The sequence below is a fragment of the Dermacentor albipictus genome, chromosome 2, assembly GCF_038994185.2.
Source record: "Dermacentor albipictus isolate Rhodes 1998 colony chromosome 2, USDA_Dalb.pri_finalv2, whole genome shotgun sequence".
Taxonomy (NCBI): domain Eukaryota; kingdom Metazoa; phylum Arthropoda; class Arachnida; order Ixodida; family Ixodidae; genus Dermacentor; species Dermacentor albipictus.
The window spans coordinates 67599124-67617505 of record NC_091822.1 but is presented as its reverse complement, the minus strand read 5'-3'; the positions used below and the strand labels follow the sequence as shown (position 1 = coordinate 67617505).

At 46.8% G+C, this 18382-nt stretch overlaps 1 protein-coding gene across 2 annotated transcripts in view; it reads left to right on the top strand.

The window, feature by feature from the left end:
• The window catches only part of LOC135903255 (3-alpha-hydroxysteroid sulfotransferase-like), a 68090-nt gene extending 50254 nt beyond the window's left edge, over nucleotides 1-17836 (top strand). The window contains exons 1-2 of one of the 2 annotated variants that reach the window (XM_070532893.1): nucleotides 4014-4073; nucleotides 16614-17836. In XM_070532893.1, the coding sequence (XP_070388994.1) occupies nucleotides 16624-17601 (978 nt within the window). In that variant the 5' untranslated portion in view covers nucleotides 4014-4073; nucleotides 16614-16623 and the 3' untranslated portion in view covers nucleotides 17602-17836. Of the gene's footprint in view, nucleotides 1-4013; nucleotides 4074-16613 lie in introns of those variants that run through there. The other variant, XM_065433675.2, reaches the window with a different exon arrangement.
• The last annotated feature ends 546 nt before the right edge of the window (nucleotides 17837-18382 follow it).

Genomic DNA, 18382 nt, shown 5'->3' with positions numbered 1-18382 from the left:
ATAGAGACATGTCTATAGATTTTTACTAACACATTTGTAAGAGCAATGACCGCACCTGATTGTACTTGCCTTCTTTTTGTGGTCCCTAACAATTTCAGAAGACACTTGCCCCGTGCTACGCATGGTGATGAAACAGCTGCACACTTGGGTTTCACCAGAACATACAACAGCATTCAGGGCCGATCCTACTAAGCTAGCATGCGACAGAATATAGAAACGTGTGTGGCCTGTTGTGTCACTTGCTAACAATTCAAGCACACTAATACTGTTCCTGTCGAACTCCTTCCCCCTGTAGGACCACGATCGTCTCCTTTGGAAATGGCTGGAGCATATCTGCTCGGCCCGTTCCAGCGCTTAACAAACGAGAACTGCTGGAATATAGGCTGCGCCTACCATCTGACGGTTTATGCTGAAAGCAGAGCGATGCCAATGGCCACGGCTATTGTCGTTTCGAGCTTCCTCCTGTCCTCCTTTATACAGCGTCGTGCACCCGCTCGTATTATTGTGAGCGATCGTGTTCGCCAGTTCATGGCCGACGTAGTCGAAGAGGTATACTGCCTCTGTGCTAGCCATTTTTGCCACGCGACTCCGATCACCCGCAGACAAATGGTCTCATCAATCGCACTAACAGAACTTTGACCATCATGCTTTCGATGTAAGTCAACTCCACGCACAAAAACATGGATGACATTTTGACATTGATCACATACGCTGCAGTAATGCAAGGCATGAAACCCTGGCTACAGCCCCTCCTATCTATACACGACCCACAGCTTCCTTGACACCACTCTGCCTTTTATTCTTCATGTGGACTCTTCTATCGCCACTACTTTCTGCCGAGCTGAGAAAGCACATCGCATAGATCGGCTCCGTACGCTGGCGTCCCGGAACCGCTCCGATATCAGCTACGATTCAAGGCATAAGAATGTGTCGTACGAAAACGGGGACGTATGGCTTTGGACGCCTCTTCGCAAGCGCAACCTGGGCCACAATTTTCTGGCTCATTACACAGAGCCGTTTGTCACCACCAATCGCCTAAGTGACGTTACCTATTCCATTGCATGTCTCATGTCTAGTGGCTATAGTTCTGAGAAGGCGCAATTGTTCACCTCGCCCGCCTGAAGTGCTGTCATCCACGTGACTTTGAGTTCACGTAACAGTTATCCTCCCGTCAGGCTTGCCCTGTGAAGGGAGGAATGTTACGCGAGAGCGACAGCAGGGACGGAAGAAGAGGACGAAGTGCGTTTTTCTTTGGAGCGGCTTGCTGTCGCGGCACCACTCCGTCCCTTTCGTTAGCTTCAAATAAACACACATTGTCGTAATAATATATATATATATATATATATATATTGTAATGAAGAAGAAGAGCACCAGGACAAGGCCAGCCAGATCGTCTGTTACGTGCCTGCAGTCGAACCAGTGGGCCAACAGACGCTACCAACTGAACTGTTCAAACACTCCATTACAATATATACATATACATATATATATATATATATATAGACATATATATATATATATATATATATATATATATATATATATATATATATATATATATATATATATATATATATATATATATATCACGAACTTTGCAGGGGCACGTAGCAATGTAAAAACAAACAAAGAGAGGGGGAGGGTCAGTTTGTTTGGGTTTGCCCTCCCCCCCTTGACAAAGGTCGGTCGGCCACTGAAAGGAGAGATAACGGAACTGTGTGATTGGGCATAGGGTTACAGCCACACGAAGGACAGTGAGTGGCCAATCGGTAAGGCATTCCATACGATGACAAGACACGGCGATACTCCTGCAAGCTCGTGTTACTCCTAACCACAAGGTAACGGGACCAGGTATCCCACCAATAATTTGCAACATACATACTTGGCAAATCAGTTCCGCGGAATACCCCTAGGTGGAGGAAGGTTCATGAAGGGAACAATTGACATCCATCCGTATTTTGCACGAGGCTACACCAGAAACCCATACAGGCTTCTCAGAAACAAAGTTTCGTAGTTGAAGAAAGGTTTGTCCTTGGCCGGTATTGTTATAGGAACGTCTTATGACGCATGAGAGCAGGGGCTGTGAGCGACGTCCTCAGGCAACTAAACAAGACCCTGCTTATATTTGGCGAAAATAAAGGCCGGGTTATATGCAACATGTTGGTAAACTTCAAAGATAATTGGACTAATTATGACATTTGCAGTAAATTATCCATGCAACTGAGCCGACTCTTTAAGCATGTGTTTCACGAAAAAAGCAGAATTTATCCCGCTGCCCTGGGAGAACTGCAACTAAACCAATAGGAAATTTAGTGAAAATTGATGGGGTATGGAGGCAGGGAGGCCACCATGGTAAATGTTATGGCGAAGTAACATGTGTGTCGACAAATAAATGGCATTTAAAATGTTCTCAATATTGAATGCTCCAAAGCATTATATGCGGGCAAGTTTTCAAACATAACAGTCATATACAATCAACTTTTTAGAGTATGTACGTTATATTTGCAGGAATCTGAAACTTCTATTGCAACTCCCCGAAAGAAACAGCTTTTCTGAAAACTGGTTCGTACTTCTTCAAGGTTGTACACATGTGCTATCTTTTCTTCTTGTTAAGGTGGTGCAGTCATGTTGGGAGCCATGTTGATGACAGTCATGTTGGGAGCCATGTGGCAGCCATGTTGGGAGCAGTTCATATTCCCCCACCAGACGACGCCACTCAGTCATGACTGAAGAAATGCTTTACCGATGCAGCACAGCGTTATCGGAAAGACGCATGCATCCGTGTCGTGTTCTTTTTCTCCTTTCCCTATCTTTCCAGCGGTATTCATGACCATCCCGACGCACTTACCACGTGCAGATGTCGAGGTATTATGCATTTGTTTTCTATTAGCTCTCCCGTTTCACTTATTGTGGCGGCAAGAAGGAGTGTAGGAGTGTATAGGAGTGTATAGCAGTATGCGGAAAAAGCTTGGTACCGGCTGATGTCTATTTTTCCCTTTCACCGGCATGTGCGGCTTGTCGTGGCTAAACTGTGTGAAAATGCAAGTTAATCAAGTTTGGGAACATTCTTCTGTCTCCTTTTCCATTTTTCTTAAAACATTCATATGAAATACAAAAGATACACATAGAAAAGTGCTACTATGGAGGTACAGTTACTTCTAAAGCAAGAGCCTTCTTAAATTGCTTTGCGAGAGCTCATAGTCGTTCACTTGACTTACAACTGCACACGCAAGACTCTCAAGGGATCACGAAGAAATGTTGCAACAAAATGTGATGCGATGTAGATTGAGAGAAGAAAAGTATTCAAAACAACGCTTCCTTTCCTTATGCATGTGAAGGCGGCGATTGTAGAAAGGCACTATTCTGGCCGCATTGTGTGACTAAACAGAAGCAAGAACAAGGGTAATTATGGACTATTTTCTCAGCACCGGACTAGACTCCATACATTACAGAAACCACTGTGTTACGTGGTTTCTGTATCGCATTTAGCTGCCCTAATCAATTTAAATCTCCTTTATTCTGTCAGCTTTTCTCCTCCACCTGTAAACCTGAACTTAGGCCAACCTCTGCCTTTCTTACACTAAATTATTCTTATCCTGAATGCAAGATGTGTCTCTGCATAGCATTTTATTGAACATTTCAAGGAATTATCGCTTAGCGCTGATTCTAGTATTGCGTTGTGTGTGCCGAAATTCTTCATTTGGTTTTTCCACACAACATATGAAGACATGAACACGCGCAGGTCCATCGGAAACAAAGCGTCTGGCACGGTTAAAGTTAGCCTGCAGCATTTTAGCTCCCAGAGATGGTGAAGGCAGCCTTCCCTTATTTTCTGAAAGCCCTAGCATGTCCCCACCTGTAAAGACCCACGCTTCCCATTCATATATTTAGAAGCTCGCTATTGCACTGTTATCTCATCGCGTGCTGCCCTCCGCACCCTCAGAGCTTTATTCTGAGTACTACTCCTGGCCGATAAGCCTTAATAAACACAGCCCAGCAAGAGACAGGTCGCTCGTAGCAGCACCCGCGCTTTGCATCCTTCGCACAGCTTGCCCCCCATTACTGGTTGAAAGGTGGGACCTCTTTCATTCCTACTGTCTGTAAACTGTATACTGTATACTGTCACAGTAAAAGTATATCAGGCGTGGCATCGGCGTGAGCGATAAAGCTGCGTTATCCTAAATTTCTGCCTTGTAGCCAGTAAACAATACCGGTGATGTTTTTTTCTGTGTTTACTGCTAAGGATCGCTAGTCTGAATAATCGGGATGGATAAATTTTCAGCTTTATAGCAGATTCCGCGCATCGCAAGCCTTTGAGGCCGATTGCATCAATAATATATCGTATGCACTGTGTGCAGATTTCACAAATTTATGGCAATAGCTTTCTCTAGCAGGAACCAATTTTTTCTACAATATAGAAAGGTGCACTTCACTTTTAGGATAAACCGAAATGCAAATAGTCTCCATGATCGCGCTAATTATTATTTCTTTTCTTGCTTTCTATACATTCGACATAAATCGCCTGAGCCTTGATGTTGTGTTGCGTATTTCATTTGCACTGGTTTTGTGTTTCTTGAGGACGGCACAAAGTCATAAGGCGTGATTTTAAGGATGTTCAGCATTCGAGGCTTGTAAATTTCGTCTAGAGAGTATGTACCATAATTTGTCTCGTAATATCCAAGAATACCCGCCCTCGTAGCACAATTGCTATGACGTTGAGCTGCTAAGCTCCAGCCTGCGAGTACGAACCCGGGAGGGGAGGCTGCGTTTTCATGGGGACGAAATGCGAGAACCCCTGAGTGCAGAGGGGTCCACTGTTAAATGGAACACTTGAGTGCGGCGCATGTCCGGATTTTTCTTTCTCTCAAGAGTGCACTCGCCTAGATTGGCAGCACAGCACTTGTGGTTGATAAGTCCGACTCCTTTTGACCCACCCGTGCAGTGCGCTGACATTGCTTTCGCAGTCACTTGAGGCTAGGGCGCAAGCAAAGTGAGAGCTGCACTTTGTAGTGTTTCCTTTACCAGTAGACTGCACTGCACATAGCTTTAGCTGCACGTGAAAGAAAACTGGGCGGTCACAATAAATCCGCAGTCCCACACTGCGGCGCGTGCCACATAATCAGATTGTTGTTTGGGCGCCTAGCATTACAGAACCACCAGTTCTACACATACCACATATATTTAGTGACGTACCTAGCAGAGAAAGAGAGGAAACGAAGAAAAGACAGGAAATTTATGTATACAGTATGTTTTGGTGAATTTGTCACCTGAACGGGGGGGGGGAGAGGAGTGATGTGGGAGTGAGAGAAGGCAAGAACCATATTTTGTGCCTGCACTGGACGATACTCTGCGTCTCTACAGTCATGCTCCCAAGTCTTTCCCCTTGAAGTGTTGTGGAAGAGCCTGAATTTGTGCCGGGATAAAGGGGCAGTGCGAGGGCAGGCTCCCAGGTCCCTTCCTTCTCTAACAGGCCGATCGCCCAGTTTTCTTAGAGCATGCACACCAGTAAGCCTGACGTTGTTCGCCAAAACAGGAACGGCGGCAGAGGAGGTGATCGATATTCTCTTAGCATCTGCATTGAGAGCACGTAGGCGAGTCCACCATTCAAATGCTATAGGTGTACTAATTTGAGTGCTACTCGATCCCACAGCCGATGCGCCAGTGCTTATCATATAGCGAGAAATTTAGAAATAACGACAGTAATAATCACGGATCTGGGCTATATAAAGGGCGGGTGGAGTCTCTTCAGTGAGCATGATATTACAGTTAGGATGGCGAAGGTCTCTTGCAGTTTGACACTTGGTATGTCATAACAACTGTCGGTCATTGAGCGCGGGTATGTGGAGCAGCGTCATCGGCCGGTTATTTGTCGTCAATGCCCTGATGTCACAGCAGTCATGGAAATATTACCCATATGCTGTCATATATATCGTGTCCTCTACTAGTAGAACATTCGCAAACTTATCTACTTTCGGACACCAATTACTCGTAATTTCCACAGCGTAAATGTTTTACCATTTCAATCGCTACCTTAGAGTCACTGAATATTGAACGTTTGAAAGGTGGTTCATATTCAAGTCATTCGACATCCACTCGCCTTACTCGCTTCGCTCTTCGCAGCTTTATGTAACCTCATAAAACTTGCATCTTACAAAATCTACGCTACGATTTCAGATACATATAAAATCCGCTCCATGATTCGATAGCAGCAGATGCGTTTCGGCGAGCACGTCTGAGCACACTTGTTGCTATCACAGAATCTCGCCGCCATCCGTACACAAGTACACGGTCTGTAGTGTCAAGCGCTAAAGTACCGCTGGGATCAGCTCTAGTCTTCGTTTAGCCGCTCACGTACGTCTGCTCACCTGTGAAACGTGCGCACGCCTTGCTTGTGTCGATCACCTGCGTAGTACCCCACCTGCACACATAACCGCTGCAGCGGGCATGGCATCAGCCTTGGCGGCTTTAAAAGAGAGCCAACACCAGTGTGGCTTTATTCGGCAATAGCAGCTGCGCTTCTGCAAGCACGTATCAGCACACTTGTCGCTATTACAGGTTTGTACGTCTATAAGATTTAGTCCTTGTGTCCCCTGTTCGTGTAACGTCTGCTGTTGAAAGTATTGCACAAAAAGTGTTTTAAAAGTCTTTTAAAAGAGTGTTGTTGTTATAAGTGTTTTAAACTTGCCTTGTCGTTGTACGTAGAGCTATCAAAACAATCTGAGCAGCTGGGAGCTTGGTCGGAACAAATAGCAAAGAAGTTTGCTAAGAAATGCAGAGAAAAAATTGTCTCTGCTGATACAGTCATCGATAAGGTAAAGGCAGAAGTTCAGACTGTTTTCTCGAACGTACACTGCTCACTTCCTTAGTACAAGAACATTAGGTGGAAATGACTTAAGACCACGAACTAAACGTAAATGTGGAAATGAAAAACGAGTCGCGGCGCTGAAACGGTATTCTGGAGAGCCGTGTCTATCGTATAACTTCGGAGGCTGACCTGCGTCTTCCGTTGATCGGTCTACCATTTTTGAGATAGGAACCTCTAATAAGTGCCCCAGACTACTTTCACTCTTACATCTTATTTCTAAACATCTTAAGCGCTATCTCTCCGAAGATTGTATGCCAGCTATCGATTTCAATGCACGCAATATTACGAAAAACACCCTGTCGAAATCTATGCTCTGCTGACATCACCAGGTCATCCCCGCTCATTCTTCACCTTCTAAGAGACATGACTTTCTTCATATGAAAACATTTATGTTGTTCTCTTTCATATGCTTCCGAACGTTGTCTTTCTTTTTCGAGTAGCCACAGCGGAGTGGCAGTATTCATCTCATCCAGTGTCCTACAAACGGAGAACCGGCCTTAGCCTTTGTTGGAAAAAGCGAATAAGTAACAAAAAAGCCATCACACAAGAATGAAACGATAATTTGCTGCATCTAACGTTAACCTTCGCCATCGATATCAGATTTTTATGCAATGAATTGGATGCAATACTTAGCACATTCGCTGTAAAGCAGAACAGCGTTGCCATAGTGGGGGACATCAACATTTTTCACCATAGCATGTGCACTTATATCGATGCAGAAAAAAAAAATATTCAGAAAGTTATAGAACTCCCACTCAATGGCAAATTAGGTCAAGATACTCTACGTATTGCAATGCGCTCAATAAGCTATCGTGAGAAGGCAAAAGACAGTAATATGACAGCGACATTAATCAAGCCAGTAATGATAGAAATGAGCAATGGAAAATATTGCACTCCTTAAAGACGAACAGAAATGAGAAAGCTGTAGGAAGGTTGCAATCTGAGGGAGAGCTTCTTACGTGTTCGTATGACATTGTTTGTGCATTAATTGAGGTTTTTTGGTGAACACCTAATCAGTGCCACTAATTATTTGCGTCAGCCAATCGTTGTTCTCAATGCTATTTTCTCTCTTGGCCCTACATGTCCTGAAGAAATGACTACCATATGACGCAGCCTAAACTAACCATTGGTGGCCTTCGCAAATAATATTCACCCAAGTATAAGATATTTGCACATGTCTTTCGTTACCCGCTTTCCCACATTACAGATATCATGTTCAAGATAAGCGTATTTTTGGAAGAACGAAAGAAACGAAAATAATTCCAGTTCACAAAAAGGAGACCGCACGCTCATTTTGGACTGTCACCCCCATTTCCAAATCACTTTTAATTGTCGAGATATCTTAAAATGTATAGAGAAGCCTTTAATTATATAGCTTTCTGAATTACGCTTGTTATCACCTCTTAAATTCGGCGACGGCCCAGGTCTTTCAATAAACCTAGCACTGCTTTTGTTTACGGACCAGATTAAGTTTTCTATAAACTAAGGCTTCTATGCCGGTGCACTATTCGCTGACCTTACTGACGCCTTTGATTCTCTTAGGCATAAAGTTCTTGCAGCTAAAGTTACCTCTTTTGGAATTGTTGGACCTGCCCTAGCCCTCATCAAGCGCTCCTCATGAGCGAGACCACAAGCTTTGTATTTCTGAAGTCATACCTAACTTCAAAGTTACAACAATAAGCACACGACAAAGCTCCATAAATGGGCCACTCCTATTTTCGTTTCACTTTAACGATTTCGCTAACTATATTTATAACTCCATACCTTTTCTCTACATCGATAATACATAGTGACGATAGACACATCAATTATTGCCTGAACTACTAGGCTTAGTAATGATCTTCAGAACTTGATAAAATGGTGAGAACTCAACTAAACTAAAGAACTCAACTAAAGGTAGTGTTATGATCTTTAACTTTACCTCTAAAACTTCACGCTAATCACCATGCAATTATATTTGAGTCCCTTGAATATATGGGGCCAAGCAATGCTCTTCCCTAAGTGTAATTTCATACTCCAACTTACAATAGTCTACACACTTGTCGCACGTAAAACAAGAAATGAGCCATAGTATAAGTGTAGCAATAAAAGCGCGATATTTAGCTATCCTACGTTACTATCATTATAGCATGCCTTCATCCACAGTCATTCCACTTACTATATATCATCTTGGGGTAATACGTATGCCACACATTTACTCCCATTACAGCATTTAGGGAACCAAGCCATGTGGTTAAACATCTTCAGTGTTTTCAGCGCCAACGCCCTTGCACTCCTTAAGGAGTACACAATCACTCCATTGCGCTATGAATAATGATCACCTAGTAATCGTGCTATCCAAGACTATAAACAACCTCATTTTGATTAAAGTACTTGGCAAGGTATGCCTTTATGATTTCAGTAACACCAGCTTTGCTTCCAACGACAACTTTTTGCTACCCCGAGTGACTATGAAGTGACCATGAAAACGCGCTTCTCAATTTGCAGCTGCAGCATTTTGGAATAATTTCCCTAGCTACTTAAAACAATGTGTATCGTTTGTTACATTTAAGAAAAAAACTTGTCCTGTTTGTAGAAGAAACTTGAGCTTATGCGCCCCGTGTTCACTCCTTTCGTTTTGTTGTGTGTAAATAATGCTTAATAGCTGTGCTTGCTAGTTGTTGCTAATGTATCATCCCTGCTGCTCACTCCCTTTGATGCACTTTAAAAGAGGAGGTCGCTTTGCAGTGTTGAACTATGGGACTTCCTTCTGTAGTTCATGCTCATGTGTACCACCTTTCTCAATAATAAGCGTTATCTTGATACTTTTCTAATAAATGAAGTTATTATGATATACTATATGATTGGTTCATTTATTGACTTAATTAATTAATATATCGACGATTGATTGATTGATTGATTGATTGATTGATTGATTGATTGATTGATTGATTGATTGATTGATTGATTGAGTGAGTGAGTGAGTGAGTGAGTGAGTGAGTGAGTGAGTGAGTGAGTGAGTGAGTGAGTGAGTGAGTGAGTGATTGATTGATTGATTGAAGTAGCCCAAATTAGTTATGCTAAATTTGTTATGTGCCAGATTATATTTTTAGCTTATCTTTTACCAAACAAGGAGGCATGGTTTATGATGCGCAATTTAAGAATCGCGTAGAGAGTAACTTTTTCTGAATAGATGCCAATCTCATTTGAATGTCTCGTGTACATTCACACATTACTGCTTTGTAACGAAATAAGTATTTCCTATTTTCATTAGAAGATATTGTTCTCAATACCTCGTACTCATTGTTTCGAAACTGCAGAACTAAATTTGAGGTGAACCAGTTGACCTTTAAGATAAGAAGCGATCAAAGATACAAAAAAACCTCACACGGGTTCTGGAGCCCCAAGGTCTAATCGCGAGAGTAGGCTTTACGCGCTTTGTTGAATGGTGCTTTCACATGGTAGAGCTTATTTATTACACTACTTTTGGCAGCACGTTCACTGAATTGTCCTGCTATAGTTATATTAAAGTAAGACTGAACACAAGTTCGTCTAGTTTAGTACTAGCTGTACGGAAAGGAATAACTGAAAGAAACACCCCTATAACAACGTGTAGCAACAGCACTGAATTAATGGAGCCAGGCGTCTGGAGGCACACAAGCAACAATGGCCAACAACGTATACTTCTGGTCGCCCGCATTTGAGACGGCAGCACTATATAGGTCCTACTAGCGCAGAAAAGTCAGGTGGTGGACCTTGAACGTAGTTAATGATGCTGAGAGCAACACGCGGATCCAGTGTGGAAAACAAATGCATGGAATCGTTCCAGCCCTGAACCGACTCTTGAAAGGCAAGCTTCATCATATACCGTGTGTCCCAGTTAAGCTCTTCAGCTTGCCAGGTGTCCCAGCCGTGTCCCATCCAAGTCATTCAAAGAAAAAAATATTTAAATACAGCGTGCAAAATACTATTATAAGATCTACGCCGATCAGTCATCAGAGGTCTGAAGTGCAAGACCTTAACATTTTTATTCTTATCATTTAACACTCAAGCCCAGACCCAACCCAGCTGCTTTTGTAACAATTCGTTGATATCGAGAAAAGAAGATCGCAAGCTCTCATTTGCAGCTGTGTGGATAGTCTTTGAGCATTAAGTACACCAGTCAGTCAGTCAGTCAAGAACTTTATTGAGGTCCTGAGGGGTCTAAGCCGTTGGAGATCGCACGCGGCGAGCTCCTTGGGCCGAAACCGTAGGCGACGCCCAAGTCGGGACGGGAACGTGGTGACGCTCCGCCAGTTCTTGGGCCCTCTGGACGGCCTTGAATTGCAGTTTGAGGTCCGGGCTTTTGAGGGCTTCTTCCCATTCGGGCTCACTGGAGAGAGGGCCCTCTGGTAACGCGGTACATTGCCAAAGCATGTGCGAGAGTGAGCAGTAGGGTTCTGGGCAGTCTGGGCAATTTGCCGGGATTTCTGAATTGTAGTGGCTTAATAGGCCTCGTGACGGATACGAGTCCGTTTGCAGCATTCGAAACGCGGCCGCCTGCGCGCGCTCGAGTTTGGCGTGCGGGAGCGGGTATTTCATTCTGCCTTTCCGATAGTGTGAGGTGATTTCTTGGTATGTGAGTAGCGGGTCATTAAACTGAATGTCCAGCCCCTCGGAGGCCGTGGGACCGTCGCGGCGGGCAAGTTCTCGCGCACGGTCATGGGCCGTTTCATTGAGGTTGGGTTTTTGCGGGTGGATGTCTTTCCCCATGTGAGCGGGGAACCAGGAGAGGCACCGTTTGCACTCGTTTGAGCTCGCTAGTAATATATGCGCTACCTCTTTCGGTACATTGCCGCTTTCGTAAGCCCGAATTGCAGCACGCGAATCCGTGAGGACATGGGTAAATGTGGGGTCTGCCATGGCGATGGCTACGGCTATCTGTTCGGCTTTAGCGCTGGTGGTCGATTTAACCGATGCCGATGACCGTAACGTTCCGTTGCCGTCCACAACTGCTATCGCGAAAGTTGATGTATTGCCGTACTGGGCCGCGTCAACAAATGCGGTGGCTTCACGATCCGCGTCTGTGCGGTCGAGAATCGCGCGGGCGCGGGCCCGACGCCTACCCACGTTGTATAGTGGGTGGACGTTTCTGGGAAACGGTGAGACTCTGTAGCTGTCTCTAATTTCACTCGGTAGGGTAACAGCGTGCTCGAGATAGGGAGATGGGGAGACATTAGCTTCGCTTAGAATTAGTCTACCGGCTTTGGACGAGGATAGGCGGAGTATTTGCGCCATAGTCTGAGCCTCGATCACTTCGTCGATGTTGTTGTGCATGCCTAGCTGATCAACCTTTGCTGTACTTGCTCTTTGTGGAATGCCCAAGACCTGTTTGATGCTCTTGCGCATGAGTGTGTTTAGTTTCGTCTTTTCTGTTTTCGTCCAGTTGTGGGCAGAAGCGACGTAATTAATATGGCTCATAAGGAATGCGTGGTATACGCGCAGAAGGTTATCTTCGCAGAGACCCTTCCTGCGCCCTGAGACTCTGTGGATGAGTCTGATCATATTTTCGGTTTTGGCGGTTAAGTGCTTGATCGAGTGTGCGTGGCATCCGGTGGCTTCGATTAGGAGCCCAAGAATGCGTATGTGGTCGACTTGTGGAATCTGTTGGCCGTCTCTTGTATGTAGTGCGATCGGAAGTTCGTCTAGAGGAGTTAGGTATCGGACTCCTTGGCAAGACTTGCGATATAGTAAGAGTTCCGATTTCTTGGAAGATAGCTTCATTCCTGTCTCTAGTAGGTACTCCTCCGTGGCATCTAGGGCAGACTGTAATGCCTGCTCCATGTCTGCCAGGGAGCCTCCCGGGCTCCAGATGGTGATGTCATCTGCATATAGAGCGCAATTTACGTTCGGGATGTCTCGTAGTTTGTCTGCGAGTCCCTTCATCACTATGTTAAAGAGTAATGGAGAGATGACTGAGCCTTGCGGTGTTCCGACGGAACCCAGCGTGTAGCAGTCCGACTTAAGTTGTGAGACTCGCAGTCGGGCTTCTCTGTCCTTAAGGAAGGAGCGCACGTACTCCTGAAATCTCTGGCCGAGGCCGAGGCCTGCCACAGACTCCAATATGAAGCGGTGCGAGACGGTGTCGAATGCTCTCGTGATATCGAGGGCGAGGATGCCTCGAACGTCTCTTGTTTTAACGTCAAAGACCGGTCTTTTTAGGAGCAACATGACATCTTGCGTGGAAAGGTGGGGTCGAAACCCTACCATGTTGTGTGGGAGGAGTTCGTGTTCCTCAATGTAGCGTGACACTCGGTTTTGAATGACGTGCTCGGCCACTTTACCCACGCATGAGGTAAGAGAGATAGGGCGTAAATTGTCGAGGTTAAGTGGTTTGCCGGGTTTTGGGATAAGGACCACCGTGGCCGTGCGCCATTGCGTTGGTACCTCTCCTGTTTCCCACACGTGGTTGATGTCTTTAATGAGTAGTGTAATGGCCTGGTCGTCTAAGTTACGTAACATTCGGTTGGTTACCCCGTCGGGTCCTGAGGCCGACCTGCTGTTGAGGTTGTGTAGCGCCTCTCGAACTTCTGCTTCCGTGAAGGCAGCGTCTAGTTCGGGAGTGGTGTCACACTTTATGCTCGGGTAATCGTTGGGGTGAGCGTCGCCTAATGGAAGGTAACGTTTGGCGATTTCTGCCAGGAAGGACTCTTCCGTTCCCCCTTTCGCTTTATGTAAGTGTAAAAGTCGGTCCAGCGCGTGGCTGTGATTGTCCTTTGTTTGGCTGTCGTCTAACATGCGTTTCAGGAGGTTCCACTTACCTCCGGTTCGCATGCGGCCGTCGACCGCCGAACATAGTTCCTGCCATTGGAGTCTTGTGAGCTCCGTACAGTATTGTTCGATATCTCGGTTGAGTATCGCGATGCGTTTGCGCAGACGTCTGTTGAGACGTTGTTTTCTCCATCGCGCAAGTATCGAGGCCTTGGCCTCGAGTAAGTGTGCGAGGTGAGGGTCAACCCTTGGGACCTCCAATTCCGTTTGTATGGTTTTCGTGGCTCTAGCTACGTCGCCCTTTATCGCAGAGAGGAGCTCTGCGAAGGAATCGTACGTGTTCGTGTCTTCCTTCCGTAACTGGCGGAAGCTATCCCAGTCTGTAAGGGTGAAAGACCGGGGTGGGGCCGCCGTGTTTGGTATTTCTGTGCGTATGACGAAGTGATCGCTGCCCAGGTTCTCTTGCGTATTCGTCCATGTGTAGTTTGCTACATTTCGGAGTAACGTGAGGTCCGGCGTAGTATCGCGTTGTGTCGACGTACCCAATCTGGTGGGGAACCTGTGGTCCGTCACCAGGGTGAAGGACAGGTCGTCGATAGCGCGCGAGAGGTTGTTGCCGCTAGGCTTGATTGTGGGGTAACCCCACGACGGGTGGGGGGCGTTGAAGTCCCCTGCGATAATGAGCGGTGAGTTTCGTGCCAATGATGTGGCTTTAGTAAGGATCGCGTGGAAAGATTGTTTGTAGTGCGCAGGGGAGCTGTAGACGTTTAGTACAAAAATGCTTTGTTTTAGGAGTCGGTTAGGTACGAGCTCGATTAGGATCGCCTCGATGCGACTGTTTTTCGGAAGGACGTTATGAACGATATGCGCGAATTTTCTATTAACGAGCGTGGCGATGCCTCTCCTGGCGTCCCCTCCTTTTTGGGAGACGGGGCTGTACCCTGAGAGCGTGAGGGTTTCGCATAGGGTTTCTTGTAATAGTATTACGTGCGGCTTTTTGGGTTGAATTTTGAGGTACTGTTGCAGCGAGGATTTGCGTTTCGCGTAGCTAGCGCAATTCCACTGCCAAATTTCTTAGGTGTCCTGTGTCGTGTTAGCCATGATGGTTTTGCGGGGGATTTATTGGTGACGAGGGGTGCGTCGTCGTGTCCATCTGTTGTGGCTGACTAGCTTTGTTTTTAATTTTTATGGCGACTTTATTTTCGACCACCTCTACACGATTCGTTAGGATACGAATACTTTCTAGGTTCTCTCGCGTGAGGCGCAGAATTTCGCCTAGGGTGTCTTGCGGTGCATTACTCTCTTCTTCCGTCTCTGGGAGAGGAGGGGGCTTGCGTTTGGCTGTGCTAACTTTTACGTTTGTCTCCTGGGGTGGTGCTTGTTTGGGAGCTTTAAGGTTTTGAATCTCCTGTTTTGCGTCATTAAGCTGCGCTGTAAGCACTTGTATGGTGGCCCGGAGACCCGCTAGTGCATGTCGTAGGGCTGTGACTATCTCGCTCTCATGCTCGGGCAATGAAGACCGCGTTACCTGTCTGGTAGATGAAAGGTCCCGTTGCTGCTGCTGGTGATGTCTCCCTCGTACTCGGTCGGCCCACGTCAGTTCGGTGGGGCCGGATGTAGGGCGCCCCCTGGAGCAGGACCGGCTGTTGCGTCGTCCCCTGGAGCGGGATCGGCTGCTGCGTAGGGCGCTGCGGCGCTCGGGTGTCGGCGTGACCGAGCGACTCCTTGTGGTCGCTACGGGAATGCCCGAGGCGGCACTCGAGTCACTGTGACTGGCGCCGCTTGGTCCTTGGGAGCGGCTACGGTCTCGTCGGTTGCGTCTGCGGCGGCGTCTCTGTCGAACGATGTAAGGGACCTGAAACTTGCGCTTGCAGTCCTTGTCGGCGGTGGGGTGCGGTCCGCCGCACAGGGTGCAGTGAGGGGAACACTGGTGATCTTCCGCTGGAGTTTTGATGCCACACTTCCGGCACCACGTCGTACTGGGGTTAGGGCAGACATCCGCGCGGTGACCGATGTTGCCACAGTTGTAGCAAACTTCTGTGTGTCTGCGAAAGAGTGTGCATCGAACAATGCTTGCTCCGCAGTAGATGTAATTTGGTACTTGCATTCCTTGGAAAAGGATTGTCACGGCTGTGGTGTTCTTGATTCTCTTCACCTCCAAGGCGTTGGGGTTGCGTTTCGTGACGATCAGTTCTCGGAGTTGGGAGTCGTTGAGCTCGAGGTCAATGCCTCGGACTACGCCTTTGCAGGTATCATCGGGTGGCGCCGGGTATACTGCGACCCGATACGTAGTATCTTTCATGCGAATTTGTTGCACCGTGGCGTATGCTCTTGCATTACGTTCGCTGGGGGTGCAGATGATGAAGATATTCTGAGTTACGTTGGGGCAGATGGAGTCTTCCATGAGGTCTTGAGGAGCCAGGGCTGCCGCCATTGCCAGGGCTTGCTCAACCTGCACTGGTGTAGATTTGGCCACGTTAAGACCGTCTCGGGGTCTCACGATTATACGGAACGTGTCCCTCGGTAGCTGAGGGAGTCTCGAGGTAGCAACGAGGCGCTGGTATGCGCTGTTCGGTCCGGCGGTGCGATCGCCGTCCCTTCGTCTGCCACGAGTACTTGAACTTGCTCCTTGTGGTTGACCGGCCTTTACCTTGCGCGATTTGCGGTTATATGCCGCAATCCAGCCCGGGTCATTCGCATCTTCCGGCGATATCGTCACACCGGTGACGATTTCCATGGCGGCAATGACTGACTTGCGGTGTTAGGCCTAGGCCTACCCGCCTTTGAACGACGAGGTTGAGAATTCGAATGCAGAAAATGTTGAGAAAGAATCCACCCACCGAAATAAATCCGGTATCCACGGAATCCGTGTAACTTGCTGCTTTTGTTGGTACACAATTCACTGCGATTTAGCGTGAATAACCTCGTGAAATCATTGATGATATCGGGAGCCGATGTTTGCACGTCCGCACTAGTCGGCGCCCCATTACCCAAGTACACCAGCAATCTTTTTTTTCAGGGCACACAACATGGAGATCTTCGCAACCATACCTGGCCGTAGGCCTTACCGGCAGATCATCGACGGCGTGCCTAGGTGTCCTTGCCTCGTTCCGGAAACTTTTCGAAAAAGCCTCAAATTTCGTGCCGCCAAAGACGACGTCGTGCAAGTCAAATACCCCAAAAGTGGAACCCATTGGGTTCAGTACATTACTCAGCTCATTCTTGGGAAAGCCGGCCCGGCCACTGGATACAACGAGTTGACCCAGAACTTCCGCGGCATCGAGTACACCGATAACGCCGACTGGAAGCCCGCCATGCCAATGACACTGTTCTTCACTCACCAGCCACTTCGCCGCGAGGTCATGAACGCAGCGGCCAAATACATCTACGTCGCTCGCAATCCATGGGACGTATGCGTCTCGCTTTTTCGCATGATCACGGACGTCCGCCTGTACCAGTTTGAGGACGGCACTTTCGAAGAGTTCTTCGAAGCTTTCATCGAAGCTGACTTGGGCTACGGGAGCTACTTTGACCACGTGGCAGCTGGTTACGCCTTGAAGGACGAACCCAACGTGTTCTTCTTCACCTACGAAGAACTCAAAGGTGACACCCGATGCACGGTTCTCAAACTCGCTCATTTTCTGGGCAACAGTTACGGCAGAGCTTTGGAAGAGGATGAAAATAGGCTGCAGAACATTCTGGAATGCTCCAGACCCCAACATATGAGAAAGACGATGGTGATAGACTTCAAGGCCAACGAGGCGCCGCAGTGGGACGAACTGTTTGCCGTCAAGAAGGCCAGCAGCAAGCAAGGGTTCGAAGGAGACAAGCAGAGGTACGCCGTGGTGAAGGAAGCCAGGGTTGGGAGCTGGAAGGAGTACTTCACTCCAGAATTACTAGCCCGTTTCGAGAAGAAAATACAGGAACAAGGGCCTAAAGCCTCTTTCATGGAACTGTGGAAAGGCATTCGCGAAGAAGCGATTTTATTGTCTTGCAGTAGTGTGTAGTATATGGCGACAGCGTGCCTGAGGCTAGAAATTTGAAGGACTCTATCAACTTCAGCAAGTTGCAGTGAAGTTACACTAACCAGCTCTTTATTTATGGTGTGTATCAGCAGGGAAGACACGCGGCAGGTTAAGCATTCGCTTTGACCTATCAGTCCTCAATTTTGTTGAATATTGACATTTCTTCCTCTATTTTTTTCTTTAGATTACTGCCACCCAAGTAATATTGGTAATTATGTCCGCAGAACAGCATCTATTTGAAATGTGGTGTTGAAAAGCAATAAAAATATGACGTTACACATTTTAGTTTATCCACATAGAATAATGTTGTAAACTAACACTTTGCTAAGCAGATTGTGATGCGCGCGTGTGAAAGGAGACGAAGCAATTCTTCGGGCCCGTTATGCAGAGGTGGACATCGCACATGAATAGGCTCATACTCCTCACTGTTCTCTGTGGTTCCTTCGTCAGATTGTCCATCGTCATAGGTGGCCCATTTCTCATCTAATAAGTCCCAATTGCATTCACTGATTTCTACAAGAATAACCTCTCCTCCGCACCACACCTTCATCGTCGTTAACCTGCTACACCAAACTGTTCTCTAGTGGTTCGAACATCTAGTGCTTCGATAAGTACGCGAACATCCTTATCGGGGTCCAGACAGAATTCTAACCTCTGAAATGGGGAAAATAACAAAGCAGCAACTGTAACAAATAAGGAACCGCATGCAACATGTTCAGATCACTGACCACTTTGGTGTCCTATATCAAGGATGTACGGAAGC